The sequence below is a fragment of the Trichomycterus rosablanca genome, chromosome 19 (assembly GCF_030014385.1).
Source record: "Trichomycterus rosablanca isolate fTriRos1 chromosome 19, fTriRos1.hap1, whole genome shotgun sequence".
Taxonomy (NCBI): domain Eukaryota; kingdom Metazoa; phylum Chordata; class Actinopteri; order Siluriformes; family Trichomycteridae; genus Trichomycterus; species Trichomycterus rosablanca.
Window position 1 is genome coordinate 12,049,180 of NC_086006.1, and position 20,285 is coordinate 12,069,464.

At 37.8% G+C, this 20,285-nt stretch overlaps 1 protein-coding gene and 1 long non-coding RNA gene across 3 annotated transcripts; one reads left to right on the forward strand and one right to left on the reverse strand.

Annotated features, from left to right (window-relative positions):
* On the reverse strand, window positions 1–11,374 carry racgap1 (Rac GTPase activating protein 1). 2 transcript variants are annotated; one of them, XM_063015306.1, is made up of 17 exons: window positions 11,292–11,374; window positions 9,236–9,323; window positions 8,953–9,155; window positions 7,564–7,706; window positions 7,405–7,474; window positions 7,217–7,270; window positions 7,039–7,116; window positions 6,826–6,943; window positions 4,490–4,641; window positions 4,234–4,398; window positions 3,894–3,989; window positions 3,593–3,791; window positions 3,322–3,427; window positions 2,358–2,490; window positions 1,112–1,241; window positions 878–989; window positions 1–761 (listed from the first exon to the last, which is right to left on the reverse strand). In XM_063015306.1, the coding sequence occupies exons 2-17, from the start codon at window positions 9,318–9,320 to the stop codon at window positions 686–688; spliced, it is 1,920 nt and encodes a 639-aa protein (XP_062871376.1). In that variant the 5' UTR covers window positions 9,321–9,323; window positions 11,292–11,374; the 3' UTR covers window positions 1–685. The 2 variants fall into 2 exon arrangements, with proteins under 2 accessions (XP_062871376.1, XP_062871375.1); XM_063015305.1 differs by lacking the exon at window positions 11,292–11,374 and adding an exon at window positions 11,127–11,237.
* Window positions 11,375–13,987: 2,613 nt separating this feature from the next.
* On the forward strand, window positions 13,988–14,543 carry LOC134333062 (uncharacterized). The gene is made up of 2 exons (XR_010015335.1): window positions 13,988–14,067; window positions 14,141–14,543. It is a non-coding gene; the product is annotated as an uncharacterized LOC134333062 (long non-coding RNA).
* Window positions 14,544–20,285: the final 5,742 nt, after the last annotated feature.

The following is a 20,285-nucleotide window of genomic DNA, read 5'->3' on the forward strand; positions in this document are numbered from 1 at the left end:
TAGAAGAGAAAGAATGTATTTTGCAAACACTATAGCAAATTTTACAGTACGTGATACATAGTGGGCGACTGTAGCCCTGTGGTACTTAAAATTGTAAAGCTCAGCAAAATTCTACCCCAGTAAATGCACTGGGAGATTTGTAATATGATTTAAAACAAATACATACATGTAAATATGCATTAATAAACCTATGCAATGCAAGTAAAATTTTATGAAATCTTTTGTCAAATCAAACATCAAATAATGCGGTTTTTAACGATTGTTGAAAATTCCAATACACTCTTTTATAAAAGTTTGAGAAAAGATATTTTAAACAAACTGTTTACATCAGAACAAAACATCACCAAATACAGCTTTTGCAGAGTTATAAAATAAAGAGGTAAAAGTTAAAAAAAGGGACTGGTAGTACAGTCCAAGGTACATTTACAAATACAAGTATAAAAGCCACATACCAGCAGTTTTGGGCTTCTTTATAAAGAACTCCCATCCAAACTGACAGTATTCTGAGCTTTGACGCAGTGATAAGATATAGAAAGTGCATATTTTGACCATCCTTTTGGCTGCGAATGTCATTGGTATAAACATTTAAAAATAACATAAGAAAAAGATAAAACTGGTCGATTAAAATGTTTTGAAAGCATTGTTGACTGTCATGCACTGTATATCTCCCAAAAATATGCCTTGGCTACTTCAGCAGAGGAGAGGCAAAGAAGTTCCCCTGGCGACTGAAGCCAACAGAAGACTTGCTCTTGCTGCCAAATCTGTAAAAAAAAAAGAGCCAAAAACCTGATCAGCACCTCAACAGAAGCAAAACAGCAACTTCTTTTTTAAACTTCTAAACAGAGAGGTCAGCAACTGATGCCAAATTAACACATACTTGGGTGTGATTGCATTTAGTGTAGCATTTCTCATGCGCTGAGACAGGGAGCTGGAAGATGGAGTCTTGGTCAGCTGCTGCTCTGGAGTGGTAAGTGGGCCAAACATACTCACTGCAACCAAGTAAAAGAATTTATATCAAATATCCCAACTTAACAGTAGCTACTCTTAGGTACAAAATGTTTGTGAAACATTTACTTACTACTACATTAAGTAAACCCACCCCCCAACATACCTTTTTGATCAGGAGTGGCATAAACATTGGTGTTCTCAATGACCATGTGATTAGTGTGAGCTTGGTCCTGCTCCACCATCATGAACTGGCTCCAGTACTCTACAGGCAAGTTAAGCAAGCGCTCAACAACCTAAGAAGAAAAAAACAGTGTTCACTTCAGGTAATTGTACCAAAGGATATTTTATCAACATTAATTATAAATGGGTCATTCTTGGTATTGGGTACCTTCTGGACCTTAAAACTTTTTGAAAATGAAACTTTTTATTTGTTTTTCATGTTTTATTATAAAAAGGACCTGTTAATACTTTTCCAAACTAATATTGGTCGAGCTCTAGCACACATCTTTATGCAGTCTCTGACCCAGGATGTCCACCCTGTAATGGACAAATACATAACTCGTGTTTCTGTCTTTCAGCTGCACTTAAGACAATTATTTAAAGGATGCACACATATCAATATTTCTGTCATTATTATAAACAAACTGAATAATAAAGCTATATAAATTACACATGCACCTCATTAACACTGTGATGTTCACCCTGTTACGTATTAGGTTGTAACAGGGTGGACAATGACATAAAATTAGCCATTAGCTAGCAAGTGAGCAAAACCATGAAAGTGAATTCAGACAGCTTTTTAGTATGATTATTTTTTAAATTATCAAATCGTTTTGCTTTTTCTTATATATCCCGTAACGGTGGACATGTTATGGTTGACCATATAAGACTTTTAGAATAAAATGTGGAAAAAACAACATTAAAATGAGGAGTTAGCCACTCATCTTCCACAGTTGTTTTCTCTCCAAAAAGATCATGTGAGCTCCAGGAAATGATGTCAGTATGCAAAACAGCTCTTCATTTTAAGCGACAGTAGTAACAAATAACAGGGTGGACAGCAACTTGAGGGACGTGTGAAAACCCCTTATAATCAGCAATAAAATGAAAGTCAAAGAAAAAAAAAATCCAAGGTTTAGAGGGACTTAAGCAAACCTTTTAAACAGTATTGAAAGACAGATATACAGTAATTATTTTATTTTTTTTTGTGGGGGGGGGGTGAAAGCATTGTGTTTAGTATTTGAAAGTGTTAATTATTTTAGTAAGATGTTTAGAACTTTTATTGTTATTAAATTTTATTTAATAAATACAATGATCAGTACTGGGGACACAAAAGGCACCAAACTGTAGGAATGAACCAAATTGAACTGTGACCATTCTAGGAAGGTCAATATTTAAGATGTGTCTCTTACCTTAGGCTGGTGTTTTGTATCCTGCAGGATGGTCATTGGATCAGGATCAGGGACACTGTGCCCCACAATTGTGGGTCCAAACACACGGGCTAAGTTAGTCACATCCATCTTGGTGTCTGTGCTTTGAGCAACTCTAAGAACGAAAAGTGGATAAATGTTTAAAAAGTTTTTTTTTCATCTATATGCCATATGAAAAGCTGGAACCAAGCAAAAAAGAAACAACAAACTTATTGCCAGCTACAATTACTTAAAAAATTTAAGTCTACCTGCTGTAGTATACTTATGCATGACTATGACTGTACTAAATAGCCAATTAGATCCTACCAACTGTTTTTCCTAATAACTTAAATCTAGCTTGTTAAAGAACACAGAATAATGCAACAAAAAAAGTACTAGAAATGTCTTTGTGCCAACTTAATATTTTGACCAAAACTAGTAAAAATTAAGACTTTATTGGGTCCCTGCTGAGTCTGGTTTCTCAAGGTTTCTTGCTGTAATTTTATGGGAGTTTTTCCTTGCCACTGTTGCCCTCGGCTTGATTAGATGAAAAAAATAAATTGATCAAGCCACTATCAAGATAGACGCATAGAGCATGATAAATTAATCCTTATTCAAAGGACACAAGTTTATCATAATACATATCGCCCTTTTGCACATTACAAACCTGTTAATATTTAATGCAAATGACACTTTGTAATAACTTATTATATTACATACTACATTTCTTTATTCTACGTATTTATCTAACTGCATAGCATTATACTATAACACTTGTGTACTCTAATACTTTTACTTGTACCCTGAGTTGTTGTAATAACTGACTTTCCCTATGGGATTAATAAAGTGATCTATCTATCCTAATAAATATGAAACGCAATCTATCTAGCAAGGCTAACAAGTTGCATAATGATAAACAACCCACTAAGTGGCACTGGCATAACATTTATCCATACACACACTCTACCTTTGTAAGTGGATAATTAGGAAGGCCAGTGTGTCTCTGTTTGGCTGAGGTAGGTCACTGATAGTTTGATACATTAGTGCAATCGAGTTGTCTTCATCAGCCAGCTCTGTGAATATAAAATGATGCCTTCAGAAATATAGCAACAAGTCACCACAATTAAAAAACAGAAAATACAACTATACACAGCCCAGCTTTATTTCACTTCTTCACTGACCATAATGTTAACCTTCAAATAAAAAGTAAAGCCTCATGTATTCATGTATTTACTAACCTGCTGCCTCTACAAAATTGCGGTTGAGGTGGAAGGTAAGAAGAGGCTCTTTGAGGTGTCTTAGAAAATCCTTGAGGAGTCCAGCAATAGCGTGGATGTCCTCCACCTTACTTAGCAGAGGAACAGTCTTCCCACGTAGAAACTTTTCCTTTAGCTCCTTTACAACCCGGTCAGCTCCAGACACGCGGTACAGACCAGTCTACGACAAAGAACAATCAAAAGAATTGCCAACAATCTGCAAAACAGTATGCTTGGTTAATAGTGGTGTATTAAATACATTTACTGAAGCTAATGGACTGACCTCATGTAGCCCTCTCTGTTCAATCTCATTCACACAGTGCACCACCAAAGGAGGAATCATGGGGGAAGTGACAGATACGTAGTCTGCAAGAGTACCCTGTACAACAATAAAGAAATAAGATAATCATTAAGCATTTATGCAACTCATACTTGTGTGATTGTACAGCAACTTGCATTTCAAATAAACTACTCTGATTTATAACTAGTGGTGAAGGTTTCTGCTTTATCCATGTTCAAAATTAATGTAATATGGAAGAACTGCTGCAGATGTATTAAATCTGCATTCCATGAGTGAAACTGTCAAACTGTTTCAGTTTCATAGTCGTTATAGGATGCTCTACCTCTCCAATCTTGATCGGAGTCCCAGGCAAGTTGGGAATACAAGGTAGAGGACAGCGTTCACGACACTCTGGATGGGCCACTACTCGACAGTCCCGGCACTTTAGGGAGATTTTTCCAAACTTGATCCTCTTTCCACAGGGAACACAAGACTCTGGTTTTATCACCTGAAAAATGCAGAGATGTGATTTAAAACCAATTAAAATTATTATTAATGATAAGAAAAATCTACAAAGCCAGTCATAAATCATACCATACCGTTTTGGAGACAAACTCATGAAGACGGACACCGCTATTAGTTTGGGGTGTGCTAGGTTCTACTTTGGTGTCTCTCTGTGGCCGGCCTGGGTGTTTAAAAACGTCCACTGACTGTACAGAATCGGTGTCTCCTGTGTCCCACTCCATAACAGCTACAGAACACAACAAGGGCTAGAATGAATGTGGTTTTACATAGCATATACAAAGCATGTGTCCATAGCACAAATATAAGTTCGTTTTGTCAAAGACTTGACACAGCATGTAGACGTCATGGCTTGGCTACTGTCCTGACAATGCACTGTAAATCGGGGGCCATTACAGACACAGCTGTGTGCCTTTTCAATCAATTAAAAATGCAACTTCGTTCTAGATTCATGGCAAACCAGATGTACCTCACCACCATGTGGATTGCAAAATAGCCAAATTGTAAAAGAAATGTGTTTTTAATTAATTAAAGCAATTATATTTATTCAAAATCAAATCCACAACAGCAAAAAGTCAGATGGTCAGAATACTTTCTGAATATGCTGCACAAGGTGCAGAGGCAAGATGATGTATTAGGAAGCAAGCTGAAGGGATGAGTATTAAATAACACATTTTACTACACAATGTGTTCAACATAGTAGGATCACCATTGGTGGTTTTGTGTTGGTTGATAGAGTAATAAAGATTTTTGTAAACAAAAATCTAGACTTAATTCTCAGATTTATTCACTCTTATATAATCCATTTCTAATTAATGTACTTACAACTAGTCATTAAGTAGCACAAAGAATTTCAGGCATGCTAACCAAAGCCCCAGTGATCTGAAACCTAGGAAAATTGGGTTTTTAAAACCTGAGTACAACACAAACCCTCTGTTATTCTGCATTACTGTTATTTAGTTTTTGCCCATTCCTACAACTTCAGTGCTGCAATGTTACAAAGGCCCTCTGTTGTACTTGCAATGTTTAAATCCTAGATAGCATAATGTGCATGAAAGAACCATCTAGCATACTTTACAAATGGATTAACTTAACTGGGTATACAATCGCTGACTGTAGACAATCTCTTGCTTTGTAAAAAGTCACCCCACTGTTCTTAATTTATTTTTCAAATAGATGCCTATAGGACCCATACAGACCAAATGTTAATTGGGTGGTGGAGCAGTTAACATTTGCAATGAACCAGTAGTCATTACATGGCAGTGTGCGTGTTTTACTTGTGTAGTAAGTACAGCAGTGTTGTTGAAATGTGTGTTAGAATTAGTCACATATTGCAACTCTAAACAGGCATGTGGCTTTAATTTTAAATATTTGGCTTTACTATTTTTGCAAATATTAGCATAAATTTAGTAAAGTTTTTTTTAGCTATATGAAAGTATTAGAGCTGTAATGGGGGGCTTATCAGCTCCCCAATTACTAATTTATGAGTCTGTTTATTAGGATTTTAATGTCATCTTTTACACTTTGATTACATACATAAGACAGGTATTTAGGTTACACATGATTCATCAGTAAATGTTCAATGTCAAACACAGGGAATATTGCCACCTAACTTACATGTGTTTGTCCTCAGTAGTACTAAGTGTGTTTGATGTTTACCCACTTAACTCTTTAATGGTCTGCTCAACTGCATAGTAAAGCTGTATATAAGCTGTATTTAAATAATCTTGTTTCAGCCGTATCTACTCCTTGCTTGACGTGTTAAACTCAAAAATATTGGTAGATGACACTGGTTTTAAGAAAACTGCTTGCAGCTAGCAGCTGATGAAAAGTTGGATTATTTGTGTGATCATCTCAACTGTTTGGTAGAAGCCAATATCAGAATTAGACTTTATTGGCCAAGTATGCTCACATATACAAGGAATTTGTTTTTGGTTACACAGATTCTTGCAGTGCATGAAAATACAAAAGACAATCTTATTCACACAGCTCACTCTCTCCTTAACACACATTTATACCTGTAAACGTTATAAACATTGTAAACATTGGCATGTGCAATTCACATTGTTGGTTTAAAAAGGTGCAGTGTTTTGTGCAATATAAAAACTATAGAAAAATATATAAATACGAAATGGAAGTGAACGTGAAAATCCTGTGTATGCAATTATATAAATTAAATAGGTACTTTTGGATGTACAAGTGTCTCGAGCATTAACAGTTCAGTAGTGTTCAATTGTTTATGAGCATACTATGGATAAAGCAGTTGATAAATATAATGTAAATAGGTTTACCATCGTTTAGCTTATCATAGTATGGCAAGCTGCATCACAGAATGAATTAACAGCATTTGATACCAGTATACCATTTACCTCTAGTATAAACAGACTATCAAAATGCCAAGCTTTAAACTCACCAGTCTTTCTCCTGCTTCTAGTCCAATAAGGCACAGCCTCAACAGTAGTGATCGCTTCTATGGGACCGCCATTGTTAGGCACAGTCACTGTAGTTTTAGCCACCAAAGACTCATTTCCCTACACACAAATAAATTTACCAAGAATTACTCAGCAAACGTTTCATCCCATATATGGAAAAAAAAACCAGAACCTCTTAATTAACCAGGACATACTTTCTCTGAGATGCGGCCTGTGGACCGGGACCTTTTGGAAGCAGCTGGAGGCCCATCAGTGTGGTTTCTGGAAGATCGCTAAAACAAGACAAGAATAACTTTATTTAGCAGTCTGATTCCTAACAAGATTATGCCCCACAGTGATCATGTGGGTGAAGAGTGCCTATTAACAACTCACTCTCTTCTGACGTTTCTTCAGACGAACAGTTCTAACAACAGAGGAGTCCCAGTCCTGCCAAAAATCAGTCATTATCATTGTAAACTGTTGTCTAATTAATGTAAAACAAGCAAATTAATTGGAGATCAGATTTCTTCGGTGATCACTGATGGTGATCTATCTTGGGTAAAAAAGCAGAGATTACTTACCAATGAGTCATCAGTTTTATCATAGCTGATGTCTGACAGGATTGAGGCTGATTCATCAATTGTGGTCAGTCTGCAAATGTACATAAATAAACAAATAAAAAAGCTGAACACATTAAGCATGTCTTTCCTCACTAATAAGTGTGATCCAACTCCCCATACCTTCGGCTGCTGTTAAGGGTGGTGGGTGCCTGTGAACGAGCATTGAGGAAAGCCAGAGCTGAGCGCTGCTCATCATTCAGCTGGATACTGGTGCTGGATCCCTCTGTGACCAGGAGATCTCTAATCAGCTGGATCTGACGATCCTACAAACAACAAATGACAGAAACATTAATTACTTTTAAAGAATATCTCCTTAAAGCTAAGGTTTCTTTATAATAAGCACAATTAATAGGCACTTTACAGGACAGGCTCCCTATGGAGAGAAATTAGAAACAAATTGAAAAGCAACCACTACAGTGGAAAATTGTGAAAAGCAGACATGCAGAAAAGGTGACAAAATGAAAAGCAACTCACAGCTGAACTGCAATTCACTGTGTGCTGCTTCGAATGAGCATTGTATGTTAGTCTCAACCAGCAAAGTATTAGTGACAAAAATGAAAATTAATCACTGTCGAATCACAATCCTCTATCGAGAATTAACTTTATATGGAAAAAGACTTTCATAAAAGGGTAAAAATGGAAAAAAACACTTTACACTTGAGAATGTGCTTTTCAAAGCTGAGTGGCTCTTACCAACAAAGCTAAAGAATGGACAGCTCCTCACAGTTTGAACTGATGGGACACACTACTCTGCACTGTTGCTTATATATCAAATTATGATGTGTATTTTCCTCACTTTATATTTACTCAGTACTGTATACTGACCAACACCACACTTGTTTTGGTTCAGTCACCTTCACCTTTTCTATATAAGGTGATTTCACTAATTCATTTCACTAAACACATGGGACTGTGCAACTTCAGGGGCAATGATTACAAAGAGCAATGTGCAATTCCACCAGCTTGTTACTGACAGAAGGTCTATTTGTGTGTTATTGTAAATTTTGTGAATGCAAATTTTTGGAATCTTTGTAAATTCTAGTCTTTTAAATTTATTGTTTGTAACACTGTAGAGTATTGCACCTTAATTTCGTTATACCTGGTATAATGACAATAAAGATATTCTGATTCTGATTTATTACACTATAGTTTAGCAGGACAGTATATATTGTATTGTTTGAACTTGTGTTTTTGTTGCACTCTGGTCCTGAAGCAATGTTGTTTCACTTCAATTAGCAATATGTGAACGATTACAATCGAATGCAAATCCTCTCAAAATTTGGAAAATCCTCTACAAAATCTCACTGCTCATATGACCATGGACTTCCACTTGCTTTTATACATGCCTGACAAAACCACTAACACTATCTCCTCTTCGTGCTTTCCTTTTGACGGCTCCCATATTGTGACATTAGTCAATCAAGACCAAGGAGTCACCTGACCAGTCTCTCTATCAATCCATCAAACACATATATTTGTATCTACGCATATATACAGCTAGCTACATACCATTTTTTCACAGTCAGCCTCAGCTTTTTGTCGCCTACGTATTTCCACATCCACTTGGTTCCGAGCATGTTTGAGCTTGACCTCAAGAGCCCCTCTTTCTGTCTCTACTTTGGCAAGAACCTCTTTAAATGAGGCCAACTCCTGCTGCCCTCTGAGCCATTTACGACGACAGTCTTCAAAATTCAGGGCCATTTGTATAAACTCTGTAAAAATAAGCACACGTGTAAGAAAATCATCCGTTTAGAGATTTGAACTTCTTATAAACAATTGTGGATTTACTCACGGGGCTCGATGCTTTCATTTAGGACCTCAACATGAGACCGAAGGTTTTCAAACAAGCCATGAAGGTTCATCACAGCAGTTTCCATTTTCTGTTTTGCAAGAAAAAAAGAAATTAGTTGCCGACTGGTTTCTATATATACAGACAATATACAGTAGAGTTACGAACGGTTTACCATACGAACATCTGGGTTATGAACATCTGGGTTACTTTTTCAACTTAACGTAAGAACAAATTTCGGATTACGAACAGAAATTCGCGGAATACGTGAGGTCACGAACAAATTGACTCCAATCGTCTCTCTCTCTCTATGATACACAGTGACAGCTACTGGCAGGAGTAATTATCAACAAACAGTGATTTTTTTTCATTTTCTCACCACTGGACAACCTCTGCACCTTCAATATAGTGAGCGAACATTCGGACAGCGTTTTCTTTATATTTTGTAAAATTCTATATTAAAATGTCCTCAAAGAAGGTGCAGAGGATGTCCAGTGGTGAGAAAATGAAAAAATCAGTTTGTTGTATAATTACTCCTGCCAGTAGCTGTCACTGTGTATCAGACAGAGGGGACAGTGAGTGAGAGAGAAGAAGGAATTCGGCTCAGTAAAGTATTGTTTCTTTTGTGCAATTACATCTACAAAATACAACACTATTGAAAAAGAAGGAAATAATAGAGAAATATAAGAGTTATTGTTGTTTCTGGTAGATACATTTTATATAAAAAGAAGGAAATTTACACGTACTGTACTGAAATGTGGCGTGTGTTTTATGTACAGTACTACTGTGTATTGTTGTTTATTATAGGTTTAACTAACAAACATTTTGACTTAAGAACAGCCCTTCGGATCCAATTAAATTCGCAAGTCAAGGGTCTACTGTATACAGAAAGAAACAGGCACATCTGCACCTTTTCGTACATCCATCTGCACATTTTTATATTTGCACTGTAGTTCACTTTAAAAAAAAATTATTTTACAGCTGTTACTTACAACATATACCAGCCTTACGATGTAAACCAAAATAACACCTCCATATGTACCCTTAGGAGTGTTGTAGTGTGTTGTCTGAGTGTTGTGATTATACAGATACTTGTTTGTATTATGTAAATCTCTGTAGTGTGTACATTACTTTTGATTTATGTAACTTGCTACTGAGGCCTTAATTTCCTTTGGGATTAATAAAGTATCTATCTGTCTGTCTGGTTACTGATGTCAAGGGCAAAAGTTATTTCATAAAAAGGACATTAATATAAAAAAATAACTGTTATTAAAGCAAAATAAAGACCCAAAGACCCAACAAGGATGCATATTTAAGTTTTAATAGAGTTAATACTAAACGAACCTAATGAATTTGGTTTTAACGATATTTACTATTTTAGAGTTATGTTAAACGTCAGTTCCTACAAAACAAAGTTAATGAATAATACAATATGGATTTTGTAGTGTTTAATCGTGTGGAAGGCCGATGTTTTGACTAATAAAAGTGTTGACTGCCAATAAGACTAACTGTGATTAACACAATAAGTAATTGTGTCGGTCTGCATGCTTACCTATTCAAACAGGCTGATAAATCAAATAAATGCTAATTTAATTTATCCACATTTGTATGGAATTGTGAACCTACTAGGTTTGTAAATTACATACATACATACATACATACATGTGTGTGTGTGTGTGTGTGTGTGTGTGTGTGTGTATATATATATATATATATATATATATATATATATATATATATATATATATATATATACACACACCTCGGTTTGAACCTATAATGCTACATTATACCCTAAGCTAGCGTGTTGTTATAAGGCTCAGCTAATGGTTTGTTTAGTAGTCAAATGTTTACGTATCAGAACAGAAAACATCATTAAAAAACAATAACTTACGTAGCAATGAATACTACCGGCGGAGAATCCCTTTTAGTAATATTTTTACCAATTTCAGCAAACAGCGTCAAGCTAACACCCAACCATAATGCGCTATCTAAGCAGTTCAACTGGAAGCGTATTGCTAACGTATTAGCATTGAAAGTGGTTACATTTCAAATTTACCCGGTAGCCAATGACGATTGAGTGAAAACATCGACGTAATCTGTAGGGCGGAGAGCCGTTAAAAATGGCAACGCAGCGTGAACGGTTTGAATGCTTTACAAGCTGTACTTAAAGTACAACTAACACATTTGTTGGCTTAATTTTTAAATGTATCAATTTATATCAAATTTGTATTAGTTTAGAAATATCCAAGCTGAATTCACAAGATCAGTACTGTACACTCTAAAAATCAATTACTGAAATGCTACTCTTAAAACCGTTTCAAACTGCTGAATAGTTTTAAACTATCATATTAATTAAATTATAAATAATTATTAATAATAATAGTACATAGCAAATTTCTACCACATTATCCTGGTCAGGGTCTTATGACGGCGTATTAGGGCCACTGTAAAAATTTTTTTTTTTTTTTAAGTTTTGAGAATAAAGTTTCAATTTTGAGAAAATATTATGATAATAAAGTCGAAATATGAGAATAAAGTTTTGATTTCGAGATAAAAATCAACATATGATAATAAAGTCAAAATATTATGGTAATAAAGTCGAAATATTATGAGAATAAAGGCAAAATATTATGAGAATAAAGTCAAAATTATTTCGAGATTAAATTCGAAATGATTGTGAGAATAAAGTCGAAATATTATGATAATAAAGTCGAAATATTATGAGAATGAAGTCGAAATTATTTCGAGATTAAAGTCGAAATGATTATGAAAATAAAGTCGAAATATTATGGACAAAGAGTGTGCAGTCGTCATAGGCTTGACAGTTCAGAGAAGCATGGTTGTGCAGCCTCCAATGTGGTTATCCAATAAACGCGATTATTTTTGAGTGGTTGTTTGTATTGTACACTTCCATCCACATGAAATGATATGCTGCTATTATATGAATGCATGGCCACCTGCATGTTTTGATGTTCATGTTCACCTGATGGCTAATGCGCTTGCTATTCTAATAATAATTCTAATCATGTTGTAAAAACGAGCAGTTCTAATGTTTTTACTAATAATCTGACAGTCAACATTTAAACAAATACAAATCTAAGCAAATACAGGTCCTTCTCAAAAAATTAGCATATTGTGATAAAGTTCATTATTTTCCATAATGTAATGATAAAAATTAAACTTTCATATATTTTAGATTCATTGCACACCAACTGAAATATTTCAGGTCTTTTATTGTTTTAATACTGATGATTTTGGCATACAGCTCATGAAAACCCAAAATTCCTATCTCAAAAAATTAGCATATTTCATCCGACCAATAAAAGAAAAGTGTTTTTAATACAAAAAAAGTCAACCTTCAAATAATTATGTTCAGTTATGCACTCAATACTTGGTTGGGAATCCTTTTGCAGAAATGACTGCTTCAATGCGGCGTAGCATGGAGGCAATCAGCCTGTGGCACTGCTGAGGTGTTATGGAGGCCCAGGATGCTTCGATAGCGGCCTTAAGCTCATCCAGAGTGTTGGGTCTTGTATCTCTCAACTTTATCTTCACAATATCCCACAGATTCTCTATGGGGTTCAGGTCAGGAGAGTTGGCAGGCCAATTGAGCACAGTAATACCATGGTCAGTAAACCATTCACCAGTGGTTTTGGCACTGTGAGCAGGTGCCAGGTCGTGCTGAAAAATGAAATCTTCATCTCCATAAAGCTTTTCAGCAGATGGAAGCATGAAGTGCTCCAAAATCTCCTGATAGCTAGCTGCATTGACCCTGCCCTTGATAAAACACAGTGGACCAACACCAGCAGCTGACATGGCACCCCAGACCATCACTGACTGTGGGTACTTGACACTGGACTTCAGGCATTTTGGCATTTCCTTCTCCCCAGTCTTCCTCCAGACTCTGGCACCTTGATTTCCGAATGACATGCAAAATTTGCTTTCATCCGAAAACAGTACTTTGGACCACTGAGCAACAGTCCAGTGCTGCTGTTTCTGGTTCAAAAGTGGCTTGACCTGGGGAATGCGGCACCTGTAGCCCATTTCCTGCACACGCCTGTGCACGGTGGCTCTGGATGTTTCTACTCCAGACTCAGTCCACTGCTTCCGCAGGTCCCCCAAGGTCTGGAATCGGCCCTTCTCCACAATCTTCCTCAGGTCACCTCTTCTCGTTGTGCAGCGTTTTCTGCCACACTTTTTCCTTCCCACAGACTTCCCACAGACTTCCCACTGAGGTGCCTTGATACAGCACTCTGGGAACAGCCTATTCGTTTAGAAATTTCTTTCTGTGTCTTACCCTCTTGCTTGAGGGTGTCAATGATGGCCTTCTGGACAGCAGTCAGGTCGGCAGTCTTACCCATGATTGCAGTTTTGAGTAATGAACCAGGCTGGGAGTTTTTAAAAGCCTCAGGAATCTTTTGCAGGTGTTTAGAGTTAATTCGTTGATTCAGATGATTAGGTTAATAGCTCGTTTAGAGAACCTTTTCATGATATGCTAATTTTTTGAGATAGGAATTTTGGGTTTTCATGAGCTGTATGCCAAAATCATCAGTATTAAAACAATAAAAGACCTGAAATATTTCAGTTGGTGTGCAATGAATCTAAAATATATGAAAGTTTAATTTTTATAATTACATTATGGAAAATAATGAACTTTATCACAATATGCTAATTTTTTGAGAAGGACCTGTACATTCTTTATAGCTGCCTATTTCATTTGTGGTGAAATGCAAAGGGTTGAATTTAAAAGCCCCTTTGTTTTCCCTGTCAAAATTCTGCTGTTGCTGGAAAGAATGCTGATGAGTGGTGGTCCAGGGAATAGTAATTTAACAGTAAGTACTTTCATTCAGTAAATCAATATCAAAGGACAGTAAAATTGGCCAATTCTATATTTCCTCTTAATAGGAGGGCAAGCTCATGTGGGTACATGGTGATGCTGGGTCTGCCACAGGAGCTGTAAAGACAGTTCTACACTGCTGCCATCGAATCAGTTCTGTACACATCCATCACAGTCTGGTTTGGAGCAGCCACAATACAACACAGGAACAGACTGCAGCGACTGGTAAAGACAGCTGAGAAAATCATTGGTGCTCCTGCGCCCTCCCTCCTGGACTTGTATTCTTCAAGAACCGGGCAGAGAAACGGGCAGAGAAAATTACTACTGACTCTTCACACCCTGGCCATAACTTCATTCAACCCCTCCCCTCCGGCAGGCGCTATAGGTCCATCCAGACTAAAACCTCCAGATTCAAGAGCAGTTGCTTCCCAAAGGCCATCTCCCTCCTAAATAAATAAATGACTGACAATACAGACTTGAGCATGAAAATATTCACCTGCTGTCAACTGACTAAATATTGCAGTACTCATCCTACATGCTGTGCACTTTACTGTTATTTTTTAAATATTCCACACGCTGCTAGCTTATATTATCTGTATATTACTGTATATTGCCATCGGTATGTTACCATATATTGTGTACCTCTGCTTATATGTACATACATACATTGGTCACCGAATACTGTACATACATACATGCACACGTCCATACACTTTCTATATATTGCCTGTATATAGTCTTATAGTTCGTATATTTTTGTTTAATGTTTAATGTTCTTGTGCATTGTTTGCAACTTGTACATTGCTTGTATACTGGATTTATACTAGAGAGATACCATTAACCAGAACCAAATTCCTTGTGTGTATCCACATACTTGGCCAATAACTCTAATTCTGATTCTGGATGAGGACCCGAGTTTGTTTTGTCTCAATGCACAGTGCAGAATATGCTAAGAGATGCAAAGATCACTTGGAAAGTTACAGAAACAAATTAGTTTATTGGGGTCAAGAAGTCTCTGTCACAGATTATTTAACACTACTGGGACTTTTGCTGGAACCATGTTCTATACCCAGATAAAAAATGATGAACTACTAACCATACTTAACTGTTAAGTATGATAAGAGGTATGTGATGTTGTAGGGATGGTGTTACTCCAAAGGCCCAGGAAAACTTACTAGGGTACACAGAAGCCCTCTGAGATCAGTGGCCACTTTGAAACGAACCCTCAATCAGCTGAGAAATATGCAAGCAATGCTACAAGCTCTGAACCTCCACCAACCTGGGCTAAGTATTTAATAGACGCCTGAATATTTAGCCCATCTTGTGTCCACCGAAAAAGCCCTTCAGGCTGTGCAGGCAATGCAAAATGCATTTGCAGAGAAGCTTGAACGAACTGGTTAATACATGCAAAAATGCAACAAATCGAGAAGCAGTTTTTACAAAATAAAATTGATGACCTAAAAATAATATTAAAATTATTGGTGTCCCATTGGGGGCTGAGCAAGGACTTTAAAAGGCAAGCCATCATAGTTGATCGAGCACACAGGAGCTTGCTCCCGTGGCCACCAGAGGGAGCTAAACCCCGTTTGATAATTGCACAGCTATACACCGATCAGCCATAACATTAAAACCACCTCCTTGTTTCTACACTCAATGTCCATTTTATCAGCTCCACTTATCATATAGAAGCACTTTGTAGTTCTACAATTACTGACTGTAGTCCATCTGTTTCTCTGCATGCTTTGTTAGCCCCCTTTAATGCTGTTCTTCAATGGTCAGGACCCCCACAGAACCACTACAGAGTAGGTATTATTTGGGTGGTGGGTTATTATCAGCACTGCAGTGGCACTGACATGGTGGTGTTGTGTTAGTGTGTGTTGTGCTGGTATGAGTGGATGAGTTTTTAAACACCTCACTGTCACTGCTGAACTGAGAATAGTCCACCAACCAAAAATATCCAGCCAACAGTGCCCCATGGGCAGCGTCCTGTATCCACTGATGAAGGTCTAAAAGATGACCAACTCAGACAGCAGCAATAGATAACCGATTGTCTCTGACTTTACATCTACAAGGTGGACCAACAAGGTAGGAGTGTCTAATAGAGTGGACACGGTATTTAAAAACTCCAACAGTGCTGCTGTGTCCGATCCACTTACAGTGGGGCCAAAAAGTATTTAGTCAGCCACTGATTGTGCAGGTTCTCCTACTTAGAAAGATGAGAGAGGTCTGTAATTTTCATCATAGGTACACTTCAACTATGAGAGACAAAATGAGAAAAAAAAATCCAGGAAATCACATTGTAGGATTTTTAAAGAATTTATTTGTAAATTATGCTGGAAAATAAGTATTTGGTCAATAACAAAAGTTCAACTCAATACTTTGTAACATCACCTTTGTTGGCAATGACAGAGGTCAAACGTTTCCTGTAAGTCTTTACCAGGTTTGCACACACTGTAGCTGGTATTTTGGCCCATTCCTCCATGCAGATCTCCTCTAGAGCAGTGATGTTTTGGGGCTGTTGCTGGGCAACACGGACTCCACAAATTTTTTATGGGGTTGAGGTCTGGAGACTGGCTAGGCCACTCCAGGACCTTGAAATGCTTTTTACGGAGCCACTCCTTCGTTGCCCGAGCGGTGCGTTTGGGATCATTGTCATGCTGGAAGACCCAGCCACGTTCCATCTTCAATGCTCTCACTGATGGAAGGAGGTTTTGGCTTAAAATCTCATGATACATGGCCCTGTTCATTCTTCCCTTAACACGGATCAGTCGTCCTGTCCCCTTTGCAGAAAAACAGCCCCAAAGCATGATGTTTCCACCCCCATGCTTCACAGTAGGTATGGTGTTCTTGGGATGCAACTCAGCATTCTTCTTCCTCCAAACACGACGAGTTGAGTTTTTACCAAAAAGTTCCATTTTGGTTTCATCTGACCACATGATATTCTCCCAATCCTCTTCTGGATCAACCATATGCTCTCTGGCAAACTTCAGACGGGCCTGGACATGTACTGGCTTAAGCAGGGGGACACACCTGGCACTGCAGGATTTGAGTCCCTCTCGGCGTAGTGTGTTACTGATGGTAGCCTTTGTTACTTTGGTCCCAGCTCTCTGCAGGTCATTCATCAGGTCCCTCTGTGTAGTTCTGGGATTTTTGCTCACCGTTCTCATGATCATTTTGACCCCACGGGATGAGATCTTGTGTGGGGCCCCAGATCGAGGGAGATCATCAATGGTCTTGTATGTCTTCCATTTTCTTACAATTGCTCCCACAGTTGATTTATTCACACCAACCTGCTTGCCTATTGTAGATTCACTCTTCCCAGCCTGGTGCAGGTCTACAATTTTCTTCCTGGTGTCCTTCGACAGCTCTTTGGTCTTGGCCATGGTTGAGTTTGGAGTCTGACTGTTTGAGGCTGTGGACAGGTGTCTTTTATACAGATAACGAGGTCAAACAGGTGCCATTAATACAGGTAACGAGTGGAGGACAGAAGAGCTTCTTAAAGAAGAAGTTACAGGTCTGTGAGAGCCAGAAATCTTGCTTGTTTGTGAGTGACCAAATACTTATTTTCCACCATAATTTACAAATAAATTCTTTAAAAAATCCTACAATGTGATTTCCTGTTTTTTTTTTTTCCATATTGTCTCTCATAGTTGAAGTGTACCTATGATGAAAATTACAGACCTCTCTCATCTTTCTAAGTAGGAGAACTTGCACAATCAGTGGCTGACTAAATACTTTTTGGCTCCACTATATACCAGCACAACACACACTAACACACCACCCCCAAGTCATTGTAACTGCAGTGCTGAGAATGATACACCACAGGGTGAAAGCAGGCTAAAAAAGTATGTAGAGAAACAGATAGACTACAGTCAGTAATTGTAGAACTTCAAAGTGCTTCTATATGGTAAGTTGAGCTGATAAAATGGAGTGTAGAAACAATGAGGTGGTTTTAATGAATAATGTTTTAAAAAATACTACTTCTAAAGAAAGAACAGCCCAGTCTTAGGTTTCTAGGTAGCCCAATGGCTGTTTTCCCCTAACTATTCTGAAGCTCTTGTTCAGAAGTGTAGGCAGTTTTTGGATCTTCTGAAAGAACTCAGACGAAAGGAATCTCATACATTTTCGATTTCCTGCAAAGATTTAAATTAATACCTGAGAGAGCTCTAAGACCTTCACTGAATACAGACCTTTTTGCATACAGAACTGAATATTAAAGCAGGGGGTCTGAGGGGGAATGGTATATCTGGTATATTTACAGACAAACTGATAGTGATTTAGCCACTGGACTTTTCATTACTTATTATTTCCAGTTAGATTCCATTAGTGGCTGCAGTTTTATACCTTTCATCTTTGTTCTTCTGTGGCTTGAGGAGTAAGTGCTTGGCGAGTGGGTTAGCCCATCAATTAGGGATTTAGAAACTTAGGGTGTCTCCGATGAGAGACAGTGAGCTGACTTCTGCTTTCCAGTTCCTTGTCCTTTTGTCAATTATGGCTTCTTAACACAATCCATGTTGCACTAAACTGATTTCACTACTTGTGGAGTCTCGATAGTCTCTTGGAATGTCACTTGATTAGGACATCCAATTAAATGAACATGAGTATTTTCTAATTTAAAATCATTAAAGGCTGACATAATGTTTCTCCAAAAAAGTTAACCATGTACAAATTAGGGCTAATTGGATATTGCAGATCTATTAGACATCATTCACAGCTAAAAAGTCGCAATTCTGTTCCATTTTGTCTTGAGACAATGTAGGCAGACTCACAGGGCAGATTTATTATGATGATTTTCCCCCTTAACTTAATATATATAGGTTAATATATATAGCCCTAATTTTGATGACCCGTCTTTTTTTTTGCAAGATTTTCAACCTAAAACCACATCTAATGTTAATATAGGGGGCGATTTTAAGTGTTTTTAGATTCTTATATAGATAGACTCTCCTCAAAAACCCTGCTCTGTCTTCACTGCAAGTTCTCACTCACTCACTTTCTTAACCGCTTATCCAATTAGGGTGCTGGAGCCTATCCCAGCTTTTAAATGAGCGCAAGGCACATAGTAACACCCTGGACGGGGCGCCAGTCCATCGCAGGGCAGACACACACCTCCTTGTTTTTACATTCACTGTCCATTTTATCAGCTCCACTTACCAGATAGAAGCACTTTGTAGTTCAACAATTACTGACTGTAGTCCATCTGTTTCTCTACGTACTGTTTTAGCCCCCTTTCAGCCTGTTTTTCAATGGTCAGGACCCCCACAGAGTAGGTATTATTTGGGTGGTGGATCATTCTCAGCACTGCAGTGACACTGACATGGTGGTGGTGTGTTAGTGTGTGTTGTGCTGGTATGAGTGGATCAGACACAGCAGCGCTGCTGGAGTTTTTAAATATCGTGTCCACTCACTGTCCACTCTATTAGACACTCCTACCTAGTTGGTCCACCTTGCAGATGTAAAGTCAGAGACGATTGCTCATCTATTGCTGCTGTTTGAGTTGGTCATCTTCTAGACCTTCATCAGTGGTCACAGGACGCTGCCCACGGGGCGCTGTTGGCTGGGTATTTTTGGTTGGTGGACTATTCTCAGTCCAGCAGTGACAGTGAGATGTTCAAAAACTCCATCAGTACTGCTGTGTCTGTTCCACTCATACCAGCACAACACACACTAACACACCACCACCATGTCAGTGTCACTGCAGTGCTGAGAATGATCCACCACCCAAATAATACCTGGTCCTGACCATTGAAGAACAGACAGATGGACTACAGTCAGTAACTGTAGAACTACAAAGTGATATATATATATCACTTTGTAGTTCTACAATTACTGACTGTATATATATATTGTTCGACTGCTTTAATCTCCTAAACACCAAATCAAACCTTTCTTTTTTTGTTCGCTTTTTCCACTATCAGGCATGTGCTAGAACACCTCTTGCATTGCTAATACACTTGGTACCATGGAACCAATCATATTAAAAAACGAGCAAACAAACAACCAATCAAATTTAGGCAAATACCCTTCTGACGAATGATGTCAGGTTTCGCGGTTGTCTTTACTGCGGTCGAATCCTATATATCTCATTAGTCCCTTTCAAGTGCACCATTTACAGCTAGAAGTAAAGGCAACTACGTCGTGAGTAGTGCACTAGTTCTAAGCTATAAGACTATTTGGGATTCAGCCTGTGACTACGTTTCGGGCCGAGTCCCT